This window comes from Bidens hawaiensis, unplaced genomic scaffold, assembly GCF_021521415.1.
Source record: "Bidens hawaiensis isolate Kalapana, Puna unplaced genomic scaffold, B.hawaiensis_p1.1 tig00012471_1, whole genome shotgun sequence".
NCBI lineage: Eukaryota > Viridiplantae > Streptophyta > Magnoliopsida > Asterales > Asteraceae > Bidens > Bidens hawaiensis.
This window is the reverse complement of record NW_027504990.1, coordinates 28,433-43,099: the sequence shown is the minus strand read 5'-3', so window position 1 is coordinate 43,099 and position 14,667 is coordinate 28,433. Positions and strand designations below refer to the sequence as shown.

At 36.4% G+C, this 14,667-nt stretch overlaps 2 protein-coding genes across 3 annotated transcripts; one reads left to right on the top strand and one right to left on the bottom strand.

Moving 5' to 3' along the window:
* Positions 1-3,767: 3,767 nt before the first annotated feature.
* On the bottom strand, positions 3,768-6,176 carry LOC143609725 (metal tolerance protein C2-like). The gene is made up of 10 exons (XM_077084401.1): positions 5,741-6,176; positions 5,543-5,651; positions 5,416-5,455; positions 5,235-5,311; positions 5,072-5,160; positions 4,903-4,972; positions 4,771-4,809; positions 4,525-4,675; positions 4,362-4,451; positions 3,768-4,288 (listed from the first exon to the last, which is right to left on the bottom strand). Exons 1-10 carry the CDS (start codon positions 6,174-6,176, stop codon positions 4,184-4,186), a joined length of 1,206 nt encoding a protein of 401 aa, XP_076940516.1. The 3' UTR covers positions 3,768-4,183.
* Positions 6,177-8,629: 2,453 nt separating this feature from the next.
* LOC143609723 (putative plastid-lipid-associated protein 13, chloroplastic) lies at positions 8,630-12,458 on the top strand. Of its 2 annotated transcripts, none has more exons than XM_077084399.1 (7): positions 8,630-8,980; positions 10,936-11,057; positions 11,131-11,214; positions 11,284-11,377; positions 11,468-11,684; positions 11,767-11,819; positions 11,909-12,458. In XM_077084399.1, the coding sequence occupies exons 1-7, from the start codon at positions 8,726-8,728 to the stop codon at positions 11,999-12,001; spliced, it is 918 nt and encodes a 305-aa protein (XP_076940514.1). In that variant the 5' UTR covers positions 8,630-8,725; the 3' UTR covers positions 12,002-12,458. The 2 variants fall into 2 exon arrangements, with proteins under 2 accessions (XP_076940514.1, XP_076940513.1); XM_077084398.1 differs by having other exon boundaries at positions 11,281-11,377; positions 11,909-12,455.
* Positions 12,459-14,667: the final 2,209 nt, after the last annotated feature.

Genomic DNA, 14,667 nt, shown 5'->3' with positions numbered 1-14,667 from the left:
ACTGGAACAGTTCATTATTGTCAAAACCACAACGAACTTATTTTCAGCACAGGTTACTGCTGTCGAGACGTCGGCCCCAGCAATTGTGTCTCTACCACCCCAACCGCTTAATCCACCGGTGGTAGTTGCACGATTTGTTGAGTCGTCCATCACTACTACTGCAGGGTTACCAAGTGTACCACCTGCGGTCACTTCTGCTGCTGATGTCCCGCCAACTCCAACGCCTACTTCAGATTCCGAGAGGATTACATCACTAGAGCGGATTGTTGCTGATCAGACAAAGACCATTCAAAGCCTAGTGGAATCCAATCAACTACAAGCAGCCCTCCTGGTTGAACACGGTAAAGTTATAGATGCCTTCAAGGCATTCTTGGCATCTCAGGGGGAGAAGACTTGTAGGGGAGATGAGTTGAGGACGAAACGGAGAGAAGATCATGACGATGATCCCAATGCACCGGAAGGTGCAGGTGGTGAGCTGCCAAGAACCTCTCAGGCTCTTGGGGCTTCCACAGCTGAGGGGGAGTCTACAAGTGCAGCCGGTGACGACGTTGTAGATGTGGATGATGATGCTGATGTTGAAGATGTTATAGATGCGTTGAAAGAGTTGGATGAGGAGGATGATGAGTTTATGAATGAAGATGATGTGCTGCTTGTTGATGAGATCGAGAGGATCGGAGAGCAGATTACTGTTGAAAACGTGATAGAGGAAGGGGAGATTGTTGATGACTCCGTGGAACACGAGATTCCGGAGGTTGAGAGACCAGAGTTGGGTGATGAGAACGCGGAGGAAGATGCTGAGTGGGAGGAACAACCGAAATGGAAGGAGGGTTGTGCCCACTGGTTCGTAAAGACGAAGAAGCCGGCGGTCCCTAAGATGTTCAGAAAAAGTTACAATATTAAGGGATACGCGGAAGCCAAGAAAGGTATTATCTGCTGGTTATACGACTAGCAGCTGCGGCTCTTCGTGATCAAGAGATACGATGGCATAAAGTTGAGATCTCTAAACACACTGCCAGAATGTGAAGTAAAAGATTTAGCCAGATTGGGATTGATAAACAGAAGTGAAGACAACATGGCTAGAATCATTGCGAAGATCGTGTGGAAAGAGTGCGTTAAAGAGAAAAAGTTTGAGCTACTGAAACCACAAAAGGGGAAACTTGTCAAAGACAAGGATAGAGGTCTGAGAGTTGATGGAAAACATTGGATGGTCATGAAATACAAACCGATCCGGTGCCTTAAAGAAGTACCGATGAAGTTCATGCCCAAGGACGTGCTCAAAGATCAAAAATGGTGGTTCGTGGACTGTGAGACAGCGGAGGCGGTAATGGAAGATGAGGATGAACAAGAAGTACTTCGGGTTTACGACCCGATGCATCTTGTTAATCTATCGCAGGCTGATCTGAAAGTGCTCAACGAGAAGAAGATCTTCTACATTCCTGCTTGGAAGGATCAAGCTAGGAAATATCAACGGGTGGTGTCGGTATGTGTTAGAGAAGGGGCGCATGCGTAGAGATGCAAGATTACAAGACTCAAGATTTGAAGATCAAGATATGAAGCTACTGCCAAGGGGGAGTCTGTTGGTACATGTGTGTCAGTAGTTCATAGTCTAGCATTTGTAATCGAGTCTGTAATGCAATTATGTTTTGATTATGTTTATATTTGTAACACGCGAAGTTGTCAACAAGTTCGCTCTGGCGAACTTGTTGAATCAGCGAAGTTATTGACAACTTCGCCTATGGCGAAGTTGTCATGTTTATATACTGTTTCAGCCGAAACAGTTAGAGTTGGTCATTTAGGGTTTTCGTTTCAGCTGTTCACTTCGTGTGTTACGTGTTATTGTCTGTAATAGTGACCTCGGGTCACGTGTTTGTTATCAATATAACGTGTTTGGTTTATTGCTTGTGTGTTCGATCTCTACATACTCTACACTCGTATCTACCTACGCAGGGATTCCGCACCTGCGTTGTTAGCGACATCCCGTGTACGATCCATCCAGGAACCTACAGATACGACACCTTATGTGCCCTTGCTAGTAAATGTATTTTATAAATGTTTTTAATTAACCTTTCGACATCGATCACTTAGTCTAAATAGTGTGATATCGAAAAGGTGAAAACGTTTAACTAGATATGTCGTGTTCAGGTTTATATGTGTGAAACAATTTTCGTATTCGTATTGTGTGCGAGTTTGATTCATAGTCTACAAACACGATCACTTTGACGCTATTAAGGGACTACTGAAAATTTCACGAGGGAAATGTATATAAAATGGATTTAATAGGGAAATGTTGCTTAAATGACAGTTCACTCTTTATTCGAACACTAAAGCGAACATGTTTAAAAAGTGGGTTGCATGACATGATACGTTTAACACGATTACATGCAATGAGTTTAGTAAACACAAATGGCATTAGAGGACACGTTTAAACATGATTGAATACAAACAACATAATAACACAAATGAACCACACATTTAAAATGATAACAAACACAAATCACTTAATATGGCTAATATAAACCTTAGATAAATAAGACATTAAAATAAATGCTATATAAAAATACTTAATGAAGTACCTTGGCCGGTTATGGGAGGGTAACATTATAAAATACACGTCATTCCGATCAATGGGTCTTAACTCTTAAATGTGTCGTGTTGACCTGTTAACCCAGTTAAAATAATTAGTTCAATGCGGTATTTGTGTTAAAAAAGGGGTTAGGCGGGTCCCATTTAGACATGTTTTTAATCGCTCATTAATGAGTCTACTTGTTTATAACCCGCACCATCAATGAGTCTGTTTATAACCCGCACCCATCAATGAGTCTGTTTATAACCCGCACCCATCAATGAGTCTAGCCTGATTAACTTCGTGTTACGTCATGTCATGTTAACGGTTTGTGTCATAAACTGCCGGCTCTATTTGATGGACAAGAAAGATGAATCAAGGAAAACCAAAAGTTGATGTTGAATCAAACCATACTAGAAATCGTCAAAGGGCGCCTCAGATTTAGAGCAAAGGAGAGGTGAAGGTCTAACATGCAAGGGAAGAAGCATAAGTGGTGGGAGTGATTATCTTCCTCTTAATGTAAGAATTCTGGATCAAATATGCAATCTTGATTTTGCTTAGAGTTTGTTTTTAGATTATGAGTATTAAAATTGGTTAGAAATGAGGTTTATGATGCTAGATAGCTGTTACATATAGTTTTGTTGAACAATAAACACACATCCCTTAATTTCTACTCCTAAAATTCGTCTAATGTCTACTTTGTAAAACCCAGACCCACACCACTTTGATAAGGATAAACAACCTATGCCACTAGGCCAAGAGGTCATAGGATGTTACATAATTAACTTAGATTCTAAACAAGAATAGGAAAATGGTTGCATGTAGGACGTTAGGGAATTTCGAAATTAAATACCCTGAATTTTTTGAGAGTTGTTTGCGTTTTTAGATTTAAACTATTTGGTAGTTCTCCAAATATCTTAATCGGATAAAACACAGATGGATCAAGAACCTCGTATGTGACATTAAGCGTGAATTTTTGTGAACCAGAATGAGAATATACAACCCAATGATACAATAATGCTACTAGGGTTTGGTAACCGCCAAAGGCCACGCGGCTACCAATTCAAATTTTAAATATTATTGAAATTCCCTGTCTTTTGACTTAGGATAAAATTGTTACAATATTATAAGCCAGAGGCGTTGCCTTTGAGACCTTGCTACAAGGGGCGCCGCCCCCTAGGGCAGTAAGATGTTCCTATTGAAAGTGTTTTAAGAGATTAACTAAAACTTTGTTGATAACTTGTTAACCTGAGAAAAATGTGAACTTTTATCCCATATTGCAAGTGAAGAAAGGTGATAAATTCTAGCCACATCATAGCTGAGTATATGATTTATGATCTGCTTTCTACACTAACGCCATGTTGGTAAACCCGTTAGTTTCCACTCGCTTCCCAGTTCTAAAAACTGTGTTAAAATTTCGACTAATTCTATAACCACCAAAAGTTAAAATAAAATAAAAAATTGTCTAAAACAATTAAATTTTAAATATATTTTCTTTAGACTGTTTAAACAAGTAGGCTAAAATGCAACCCACAAAGAACATGTAAATAACAATCCCAGTAAAAGTACCTTTACTCTGATATTCAAATTTTCTATAACTGTCATCAACTGTATTACCGATCAAGCCTCCACGTCCAACTGAGCTGTGAAATCTTGAACTCCTAAATCATGATATAAATCACGTACAAAACCAAGAACAGGCTGATCATCCACCCCCTTCTTCACCTATTAATTCACCAAATAATCTTATAAACAAACTTATATACATATCTTAAATGAATTACAATTTTTTCTTTACCTGCAGTGAAACCGATCCAACCACATGACCGGGCACAAATTCCCACAATCGCGCTTCAGATACTTCAATAACATCTTCAAGAGAAGCCACCTAACAACAATACATGTTACAAAAAGAAATAAGTTAAAGCTATTACTAATTATGATTTAACAAAATTTAGTACCTGTCTCCAGCATTTGGTCAATGCTGAGGAATGAATACTGGGTGGGGCCTCTTGAAGAAGAATACCACCACTCGTTTTGAAAAGTGGCATCGCGAGCATGAATACAGCGAATGAAACTAATCCCAAACACAATACTTCAGCATTCTCAACCCTGGAAAGCCAATAATAACATTTATGTTTACTTAACATTACATAAATAATAAGTAAATGATTAAAATGTATTTGTTTATTAATTGCAGAACTTACCCAAGGCTTAATAACCAGGAAGCCAGAATCAAGCCTGCACTGGAAATAAGACACAACACAAGCTTTAAAATCAGATTTAACATTTATCATTTATGAATACGTATATATCAAAACTAAAAGAACTAATCATACCTACGGATGGAATCAGCAACCACATGCAAGCAAACCGAGTGGTGATTCATATCTTCAGCACTTCTATAAACTAAAAAGAGAAAAATAAGATAAAACTGCAAGTTAGTTTTTCTGGTACTTTTCATGAAAATTATATATTCCTAAATCCTAAGGTAAAATCAACACATACCAAGACTAACACGAGCATAGTTCTGGAAGAACCAAATACCAATGAGATTCACAAACAAGTTCGTTACTGCAGAAACGATCATGTAATGCCTGAAATTGACAATAATATAATTAAATACTTCAAGCATCCATTATACCATCAATCAGTCAAAAGAATGACTTACTTGTGCTCAGATTCATCTTGTACAAACGCATGAAGCGCTTCAACAGTCAACGAAAACGACATAAACAAAAGAAATAGCTGTCTAAACAAGAAGCACAATTCAGACATCCACCATATTAGCTAACAATAATGCAAACGTAAAACTATATCATCAATCATACGCAGAAAGTTTGCATACTTACAGAGTTGGTAAAAGCAGCTAAAACTTCTAACCGCTTGTACCTGACATAAAAACCAATCATTTTATCTAAACCGACTCATAATTACTAAAATCACAGTGCTTTCAGTTGATACAAACTCAAAGCTCACCCGTAAGTGTAGACTCGATCCGGCTTTCTCCTAGACGCAGCCATCGCAAACAACGAAAACGTCAAAAGGCCACATCCAAACGTCAAATGAAACGCATCAGACACCAAACCTAAATACAAAAAAACAAACATCATCCGGCTGAGAAATTCAAAACCAGAAGCAATATGTTACTTATATCCAACAGACTAACAACAGTACCCGCTTGACCCGACAGAAGACCGATTAACAATTCAGCCATCGAACACGCAACATTAAGCGAAATCAACATAACCAATCTCTTCATCGGTTTATTCCCAGATCTAATCACATTAACCAAAGAAAACACAAACCCAGATACCGAATCATCATTATAATTATCTATTTTACTGACAGAATCCGACCAAATTCTCTCGCTTCTGTATTCTCGTACCGGTGTCGGATATATGTCGATCTTGGACGAGGTACGAGAAAGCAGAGGTTTATTTGTCGAATAGCTGTTGGAAATGATTGATACCGGAGTGGGTTGTTCGCCGGAGAATGAGGTTTGGCGGGAATAGGCGAACCGGCGGTCGAAGTCGCTGGTGTTCCATGAACGAGGTGTCTCAGCTTCTAGTTTCTGGTAATCGAAAGTGGGGTTTGAGTCTGATTGGTTCATTTTTTGGTGTTGGATCAAAAACCCTAGAGATTTGATGGATGGATGGATTGAAATAGGTGAAGGGTAGGATTATTAGGAAACAGTCATCGGCGGGATGAAGGCTTTGACCAAAACTCAAAATCTATTTAGGAAGTAATAATATGTTTGGGATAATCCCTTCCAAAGTAATATTTAATCAGGGATTAATATGCTGAACATGTTATACACAACACACAAATATGTATATGAGTGGAGTATGATTTAGGGAACTGCTATTTAGATACTTTTTAATTATTTAGAGTGGGTGTATATAAAAGATAAAATGTGTATTAAAAGAGTGTATGAATAGAAAAAAAAGTGTCTTAATAGAAAAACCCATGATTTAATGGTCTTATCAATTTCTTGGTTATAAGAAAGTCGGTTTAAGTGACTCAGCTAACCATCAAATAACCATTGTCTTTTAAGTCTCGGTCAATTGAAGTACTTTTTAGCTAAGAAACTTATATGGTTTTGAGTAAAATTAAAATAATATACGTATTAATTTACAAACGAGGCATTTTATAATATTTAGTATATGATATATATTATATATTATTTACAATATATACAAACTTAGTCTGGTTAATAATGGACATCATCTTCTGGTCGCATAAGATGCTAGAGGCATCGTGTAGCCATCACATCAATCTACCAATCATATAATATACGTATCATATATTGTATATTAGGATTGTAAGTAAGGTTTAAGCTTACTTGGGTTATGTATTGTCATGTCTTTGTTTATACTGTAATACACGGTCCTTTAAAAACATAACAAAATATAACGTTTCCATAATACTAAAGCCATAAAGGCTCCATATTTTAGCCTTTCAAACCACTATATATCTATATTCAAAACGCGATATATATCTATAAAGCGCTCTCAAATAAAGCTATTTTCATATACATATTGTCGAATTTATTGATTATTATGACGTCATTGATTTCTACCCTATATAAACATGTATATGAAATCCATTACTTTATACAAGCATATAAAATCCCATGAAAACCCTTTGCCTTGTGTATGTATACCTAAACCGGTTATACAATTTCATAGAAACCACTATGTGATGTATAATCATTAATAGTTGAATAAGTAATCTAGAGGCGTTCAACTGTTCATGTGTCTATCCTCTACCTTTTCTTTCGAGCAATAAAATTTAACATTGGACTGTCATAACATGTCGGACACGACACGATAAGACATAATGACCCGTGGTATTAAACATGAACACGACATGATAACTAATTGTGTCATTTTTTCCAAACACGAACACGAACCTGTTTAGTAACAGTTTAACTTGTTAAGGGACCTGTTTAAACATACAATGAATAATACATGTGTAATGAAACAAAAAATTTTTAAACAAGCATAAAAAGTCCTAATTAATACTTAATTCATAACATATTTGAAACAAAAAACCACAATTCTTTTTGAAACAAAAAAACACAAATCCATAACATACTTGAAACAAAAAACCATATAAGCAAACCATAACATCTGTTAAAAATATAATAATGGGTTCTGATGGACATGAGTGAATGTCGTATATAAGTATGATATTAGGTTTAGGACTTTAGGAGTGTATATTTTTTTATAAATCAAAATCTACACAGGTTATTAACTTGTTATGACATGAATTTTAACATGTCTTTTACAGATCGACCCATTTAAAACATAAAATTGGAAACATGTTAAACTCAAACCCAAACCTGCTAAACCTTGTATCATGTCGTGTAATAAATTGACAGCCATAATTTTCCACGCAAAGTTCTTCAAACCTTACCCTTGCAAGAGCATAAATAAATCCGGTCTCTAATAAATCATAAAATTATCTATTAGAGTAAAAGTGGTGGTTGGTGTCACAACCTTTAGTTTTCTGTTTTAGGTTATAGATAAATAATTCGGGATGCTACCAATATGATGTGTTGGTATGGCGGTTCGATCTAATTTTAGATTATGGCATTATAATTACATGTGTATTTGTTTTGTTATTAGGCGTACCTCATTTTTGTAAATCTTTTATTTATTTTAAAGGAAGACATATACCCGTATGAATATTTTAGATTATGATTTATAATTATTATTAATAATAGTTATAATAATAATGAAAATTTGTTAACGTTTTATTTTATATCTATGGCTTGGGTTTTATCGACCGAATAAATGTCTTTATAAATATTTTAATATTTTATATATTAATCAACCGAACATAAATTAGTGCACCACTGCAAACAAATCCGACCTATTTGACGCGTTATCTGCCCTGCATTTGCGTCGGGTAAAACAATAGATTAGTTATAAATAAAAAAATAACTAGATAGAAAGGGTAGGAGCATGGTAGGAGTTACTAGTAGGTATATTTCCTCAATTAGCAGACATTCAATTCAACCTTTCTTTCAGCTGAGTTAGTAGTATATGCTGCTATCCTCACCAGAGATTCAATTCTTAATCAATTTCCTCAATCTGTTCAATTAGGGTTTACTACCTGATTCTAATTTCAATCTCACTCTTCCTACCGTAATCAATGGCGTGCTGTTCAATTCAATCTATGCTTCCTTCAATTCCCAGCCTATCTTCTTCGTCCTTGTTTTCTCGCCCTTCTGTAATCATTTTGCCTGTGTTTTGTGCCAAGTTGTCGAATCGAAATGTGAAGTTAATCGGTAAGAGATTTGAAGTTTGCCGAGCAATGGTGCAGCAGACTCCTTCGGTTCAGGGAGCTTCTGCTACTTACGCTAAGGAAATGGAGAGGTTATCCGCTAAAGAATCGTTACTTCTCGCTGTACGTTTTCGACAACCGAATTTGTTTAATTTGCCTTGAAAAATCTGGTTTATTTTCTTGTAGCTTTTAATGATTGATTATGTGATTTTAAACTAGTTGGGCAGTTTATTGATTTGATTGTGATAATGGAGATTTTAGCATCAACTGTTTATGTGCTAGAGCTAGACAAACATAATATATGATTTGGAATGTGTTAAACGCTTATATGTTGCAGTCAACGGTATAACGTTATTATTATTATTAAAAAAGTAAACAGGATAATATTATTTAATTTAATTATTGAATAGTGTTTCCACGACTATAAATACAAACTACTTTAGAGTTTTAACAATGAACACAATCTCTTAACACAACCAAAGAAACATGTTAAAGATATTTGAATGCACAATGGCTGCCCTCTTCGTCTTGTACCTTAATCTGTTAACCATGACAAGGTTCTTCCCTAATGTGAAGGTGAATGAATAGTCTACTTTTGTTTTCGTTTGTTGTGTTTTCCATTGGCTTCTTCGTACACACCTATATAATTCTCACAACTCGTAAGGCACCACTGTGGATGCTGATCCTCGCGAATGCAATAGTGCTGACGGCTATTGCGTTAGTTATGTCAGCTTTTGTTATCAACTATGGCCAGCAACATGTAAAAGGACATGCTTTAAGCTTGAATGGAACCACACCACAACAAACATTTGCTAGGAGATTCTTATGGGAATCGACAATACCGGTATTTAAATGGTACCTTTCAACACTTCCTGAAAAAACAGTACCTTTCAGGGGTGCCGGAGATCCGTGAAGGAGATCCGTGAAATATGAACGGAGTCTCCGTGATCACCGGTCGGGAGTCTTGGAACTAGTTGATTCAGGCTGAATGTGACACCATCTGGACGTCCCTATAAACAACAAACACAAAAAAATTAGCAATGGTACAGAAAAAGACTGATGTGGAAGCTATGGTGAACGACGCTGGTATTTCCGATTCCCATAAGAATCTCCTAGCAAATGTTTGCTGTGGTGTGGTACCATTCAAGCTTAATGCGGGTCCTCTTACATATTGCTGGCCGTAGTTGATAACAAAGCTAACATAACTAACGCAATAGCCGTCAGCACTATTGCATTCGTGAGGATCAGCATCCACAGCGGCGCCTTACGAGTTGTGAGAATTATATAGATGCTTACATAAAGCCGATGGAAAACACAACAAACGAAAGCAAAAGTAACAGGCTCTTCACCTTCACATAAGGGAAGAACCTTGTCATGGTTAACAGAGTAAGGTACGGGATGAAGAAGGCAACTATTCTGCCTTCAAGTCTCTTTAACATGTTTATTTGGATGTGCTAAGAGATGGTGTTAATTGTTAAAACTTAAAAGTGGTTTGTATTTGTAGTCGTGAAAACACTATTCATTAATTAAATCAATATTATTAAAATAGTATAGAGAATTTTCCTGTCTACTCTTTTAATAATAATAACATTATACCGTGTATATATTCTCATGTGATTAGTAAACTAGGATTAAATGATTAGTAAACTAGGATTAAAGCTTTTATGTGTGACATGAAACAAGTTATACACTGCTATTCTTTCAATGTTATTCTTGTTTCTGATTCCTCACACGCACAGATAAATAGAAATAGAGTATAGACACACATGAATACATATGAGAGGTAGTAAATGGATGATCAATGCATAGCAAGTTTAAAAATGCCACCATATATTTGCAGTTCACATAAGTGTTACTATGAAATCACATGAGTGATGGTTGATTTCCTTGACATTTTAATCTATTTACACGAAGCAGTACCAATATAACAACTAGAGTTTAAAAGACTTTCAGAGCAATGGCCTTCTTAAGACATAAAGAAGTCGTATTGTTATTGTAAATTTCATACAAGATTAATCAAAACTTTATAACTCACTTGAACCAAATTACTCTACAAGTATTTGAACCTTTTGTTACAGTTCAAAGATGCCGGAGGGTTTGAGGCACTAACTGCTGGACAAACAACTGATATGCAAAAGATTGATGTGAATGAGAGAATCGTTGGTCTCGAGAGGCTTAATCCAACACCTCGTCCAACAACGTTCGTTTTAACAATAGTAACAATTTAAACAATAGTTAATAGTTCTTAGTATTTTTATTTTCCCCTTTCCCAGATCTCCATTTCTGGAAGGCCGATGGAATTTTGAGTGGATTGGATACGGAAGCCCCGGATTATTTGCTGCTAGAGTATTATCAGAGTATGTTTTTTTCTGATTAATTATTTATTTAATATTTGATATATACTATTATAAAACCTTTTGCAGAAGATTTCCTGCAACGGTAGCAACCTTGCGTAAGATGGATTTGGTGATTAAGGATGGATATGCCAAGATTACTGCCAACATTAGGTTTCTGAATACGGTAATCATATTATTATTACTACTACAGTACTACATTATGAATAATAGCATAGAGACATAAAATGATGAAATGCTACTTGTTGGTATGCAGATAGAAAATAATTTCATTTTAACTACAAAACTGACTGTGGAGGGCCCGCTTAGAATGAAGGAAGAATATACAGAAGGAGTGCTTGAAACCCCTACAGTTGATGAAGGGTCGATTCCGCAGCAGTTAAAAGGCATATTGGGCCAGGCGGCTAATACCATGCAACAACTTCCGGCCCCAATTAAGGATGCTGTTTCTAATGGTTTAACTATTCCTCTAAGTGAGTTTTTATTACAAAATTTTGATGTTGTTCGTTTAAACTTTAGATTGGTTTTGCAATGCATCCTGTATTATTGTTTCAGATGGGGCTTTTCAGAGGTTGTTAATGATTTCTTATCTTGATGAAGAGATTCTAGTAAGTTGCTAAACACACTAATGCATACTCAAACACACATTATTAACTAACTTATTATGAAAATAGTATTTAATACGGGTGTTGTTCAGATTATAAGGGACACAAGTGGGGCCCCTGAGGTTCTTACACGAGTGGATGTGGCTCAATCTCCCATTGATGCCATCGAAGAGTATGAAAGTTGACCGAGTAAGAATAAACATGTAAGGATATTTCATAAATTTCTTGAACTGCAAAAATATGAGTATCATAAATTCATACAAATCACAACCCATTCTTTGTTATGGTTGATATTGTGAACCTAATTAAATGGAGTTTGTAAGTTTTTGCAGTAGTTTGTAGAGTTACGTTTATCATGAAATAAGTAAATATTAAGTTTTAATATTTTGGATAACGGGTTGTATTGGGTTTGGGTCGTTATTATCCTGGATAATCCATCTTAAATTCAAACTGTCTACTTTGAAGTTGTGAAATGGTGATGGCTTTTTATATAGTTAGTATCATATGTATATGTACCAAAATGTTATGATAAATTTTAGAATCTGAAGATCCCCAGGACCCCAAGGCCATTTCATTATGGAACTACTTCATTGTGACTATTCTCTTTCAAATAAACTCCTTTTGGTGGTAGGTTTTTTTATTTATTTAAATGGTTCTTAATTACACAAATAAGCAATCAATGATTCTATCTTTTGAAACTTGCATGTTTGAGATTTGTGATTATAATTTGTAACATGTTTGGCTTAACTTCCGTTATATGACGAATTCTAGTATGCCGTCGTAAGTTAAGTGTTATAATCAAACATGCTACAAATTGGAATCACAAATCTCAAACATTCAACAGGTAAAAGTTTTTGTTACTATGTTATCATTAGAAGATAATTTTGAAGCACAAACTTTTATAAAAGTTAGGCATATAAACTAATCGAAAACTGTTAGTAATTTTTTTTGTGAATGGTTCAATTGGATGCTCGTTTATTGACCTAGTCAGGTATCCGCGCGATGCAGCGGGATACGCACGAACATTATCGGTGTCAGTACGTTCCTCGCAACAATACGTGCATATCCTGATGATGGTGTGTGCTTAACGTGACATCAGAAACGCAACTGGTGTCGGTAAGCTAGCGGGTCACACAATGCCTACACATGAGTAATCTGGTACGCATAAACAAAGTCATCCGCGTAAGTTATGCCTGAACGCAAGTAACAGGTGTTGAAAATCAAGAAGCAAAGATGAAATGTACAGTAATTTCAAGTAGAGCTGCACAAATCGGGTACACCTTGAAAACCCGAACCGGTTCGGAACCGGTTTTTTTCAACCCGGGTAGAGAATGACACCGGTTCCAGTCAGGAACCGGTTCGGTTCCCGACCCGAACCGGTGCCCAGATATGCGAACTTTTAAGAACCGGTAGGGTATGAACCGGAACCGGTTTTTACGTAAAAACCGGTTCCGCCGGTTTTTTTTGAAATTTAAAAATTAGAGCCGTTAGGAACAGGTTCCAACGGCTATATAGCCGTTTTTGACCGTTGGAACCGGTTTTTTAACTATAAATAGGGTATTTTCTTACTAATAATAGCAAGTTTCAAAACTATCAAACACACTCCAATTCCAAAACCATAAAACACACTACAAACCAAAATTAACCTTAAACCGACCACAAATGGCATCCAATGATGACGTTGTTATGGTGATCGAAACAACAAGATGCCCCGATGTTTGGGTCCATTACGATTTGTGTCTCATGACCGACTCACATGAGTTAGCATGTTGCAAATATTGCTCGAAGTTTCTTAAAGCAGGGTCCAACTCGACATTACGAAAACATACGAATAAGTATTGTCGAGAGAAAAAAAGATTGGAAGATAAAAAAAAGGAAGTGGGAGAGTCGTCCGGCTCTACAACCCAAAAATAAGTATTCCCGGATTAAAACGACGGACTTTGTTTTTTATGTTTTAGTTGTTATGTTTAGTATCGTTTATGTGTTAATAATGTTTGTAATAGTTAGTTTTTAAATAAATAAAATGTTCGTCGTTATTAAAAAAGTAACAAAAATTAATCGAACAAATTATAATAAAACATATAGTACAATTCTTCTTCGTCGAAACAAATAATTTTACCAAAACAAATAATTACAAGTAATGGAAACAAGTAATGGTGAAACAAGTAATGGAAACAAGTTATATATAGGTTTGGCCCAAAAACCGGTTCCAACGGATATATTGCCTCAAAAACCGGTTCCAACGGCTATATTACCGTTGGAACCGGTTCCAACGGCTATTTGGTGTCTAAAAACCGGTTCCAACGGCTATATTACCGTTGGAACCGGTTCCAACGGCTAGTTTGACTTTTTGTTTCACCCTTTGAAAAAAAACCCGTCGGAACCGGTTTTTCCGGGTACGACCCGAACCGGTTCCAAATAATAACCGGGTAGGAACCGGGTTGGAACCGGTACTGAAATATATATAGTAGAACCGGTCCCGATTTTCGGGTACAAAAATACCCAAACCGGGTATTGTTCCAACCGGGTTGGAACTGGAACCGGTTCCGGTTCGGTTCCACCGGTTAGGTTCCGGAACCGGTGTTTTTGTGCACGTCTAATTTCAAGTAGACCACTTTTTAACCAACCTGTTTTGACGCGAAACCCATTCCAACCTAGTATCGTTTTAACCCAAAGCTAACCTGGCCTCTTTCGAATTGAATCCACCGAGAACCGAACCAAATTAACCATTTTTTGTATCGACATGTTCTGAAATTAATTTGTTATGACCTGTGAGCCGAACATGTCCGACCTTTTGCCGTTACTAATTGATAATCATGTAACATGCTAATTTTTTTAAAATTAATAAATT

Bases quoted from the DNA above. Each gene is read 5' to 3' on its own strand.
- LOC143609725 (XM_077084401.1), bottom strand. From the start codon at position 6,176: ATGAACCAATCAGACTCAAACCCCACTTTCGATTACCAGAAACTAGAA. The intron at 5,161-5,234 runs GTAAGTCATTCT...TGTCAATTTCAG, and splicing joins CAAGATGAATCTGAGCACAA to GCATTACATGATCGTTTCTG. The intron at 4,452-4,524 runs GTACTAAATTTT...TATTGTTGTTAG, and splicing joins TGACCAAATGCTGGAGACAG to GTGGCTTCTCTTGAAGATGT.
- LOC143609723 (XM_077084398.1), top strand. From the start codon at position 8,726: ATGGCGTGCTGTTCAATTCAATCTATGCTTCCTTCAATTCCCAGCCTA. The intron at 8,981-10,935 runs GTACGTTTTCGA...CTTTTGTTACAG, and splicing joins AAGAATCGTTACTTCTCGCT to TTCAAAGATGCCGGAGGGTT. The intron at 11,820-11,908 runs GTAAGTTGCTAA...GGTGTTGTTCAG, and splicing joins ATCTTGATGAAGAGATTCTA to ATTATAAGGGACACAAGTGG.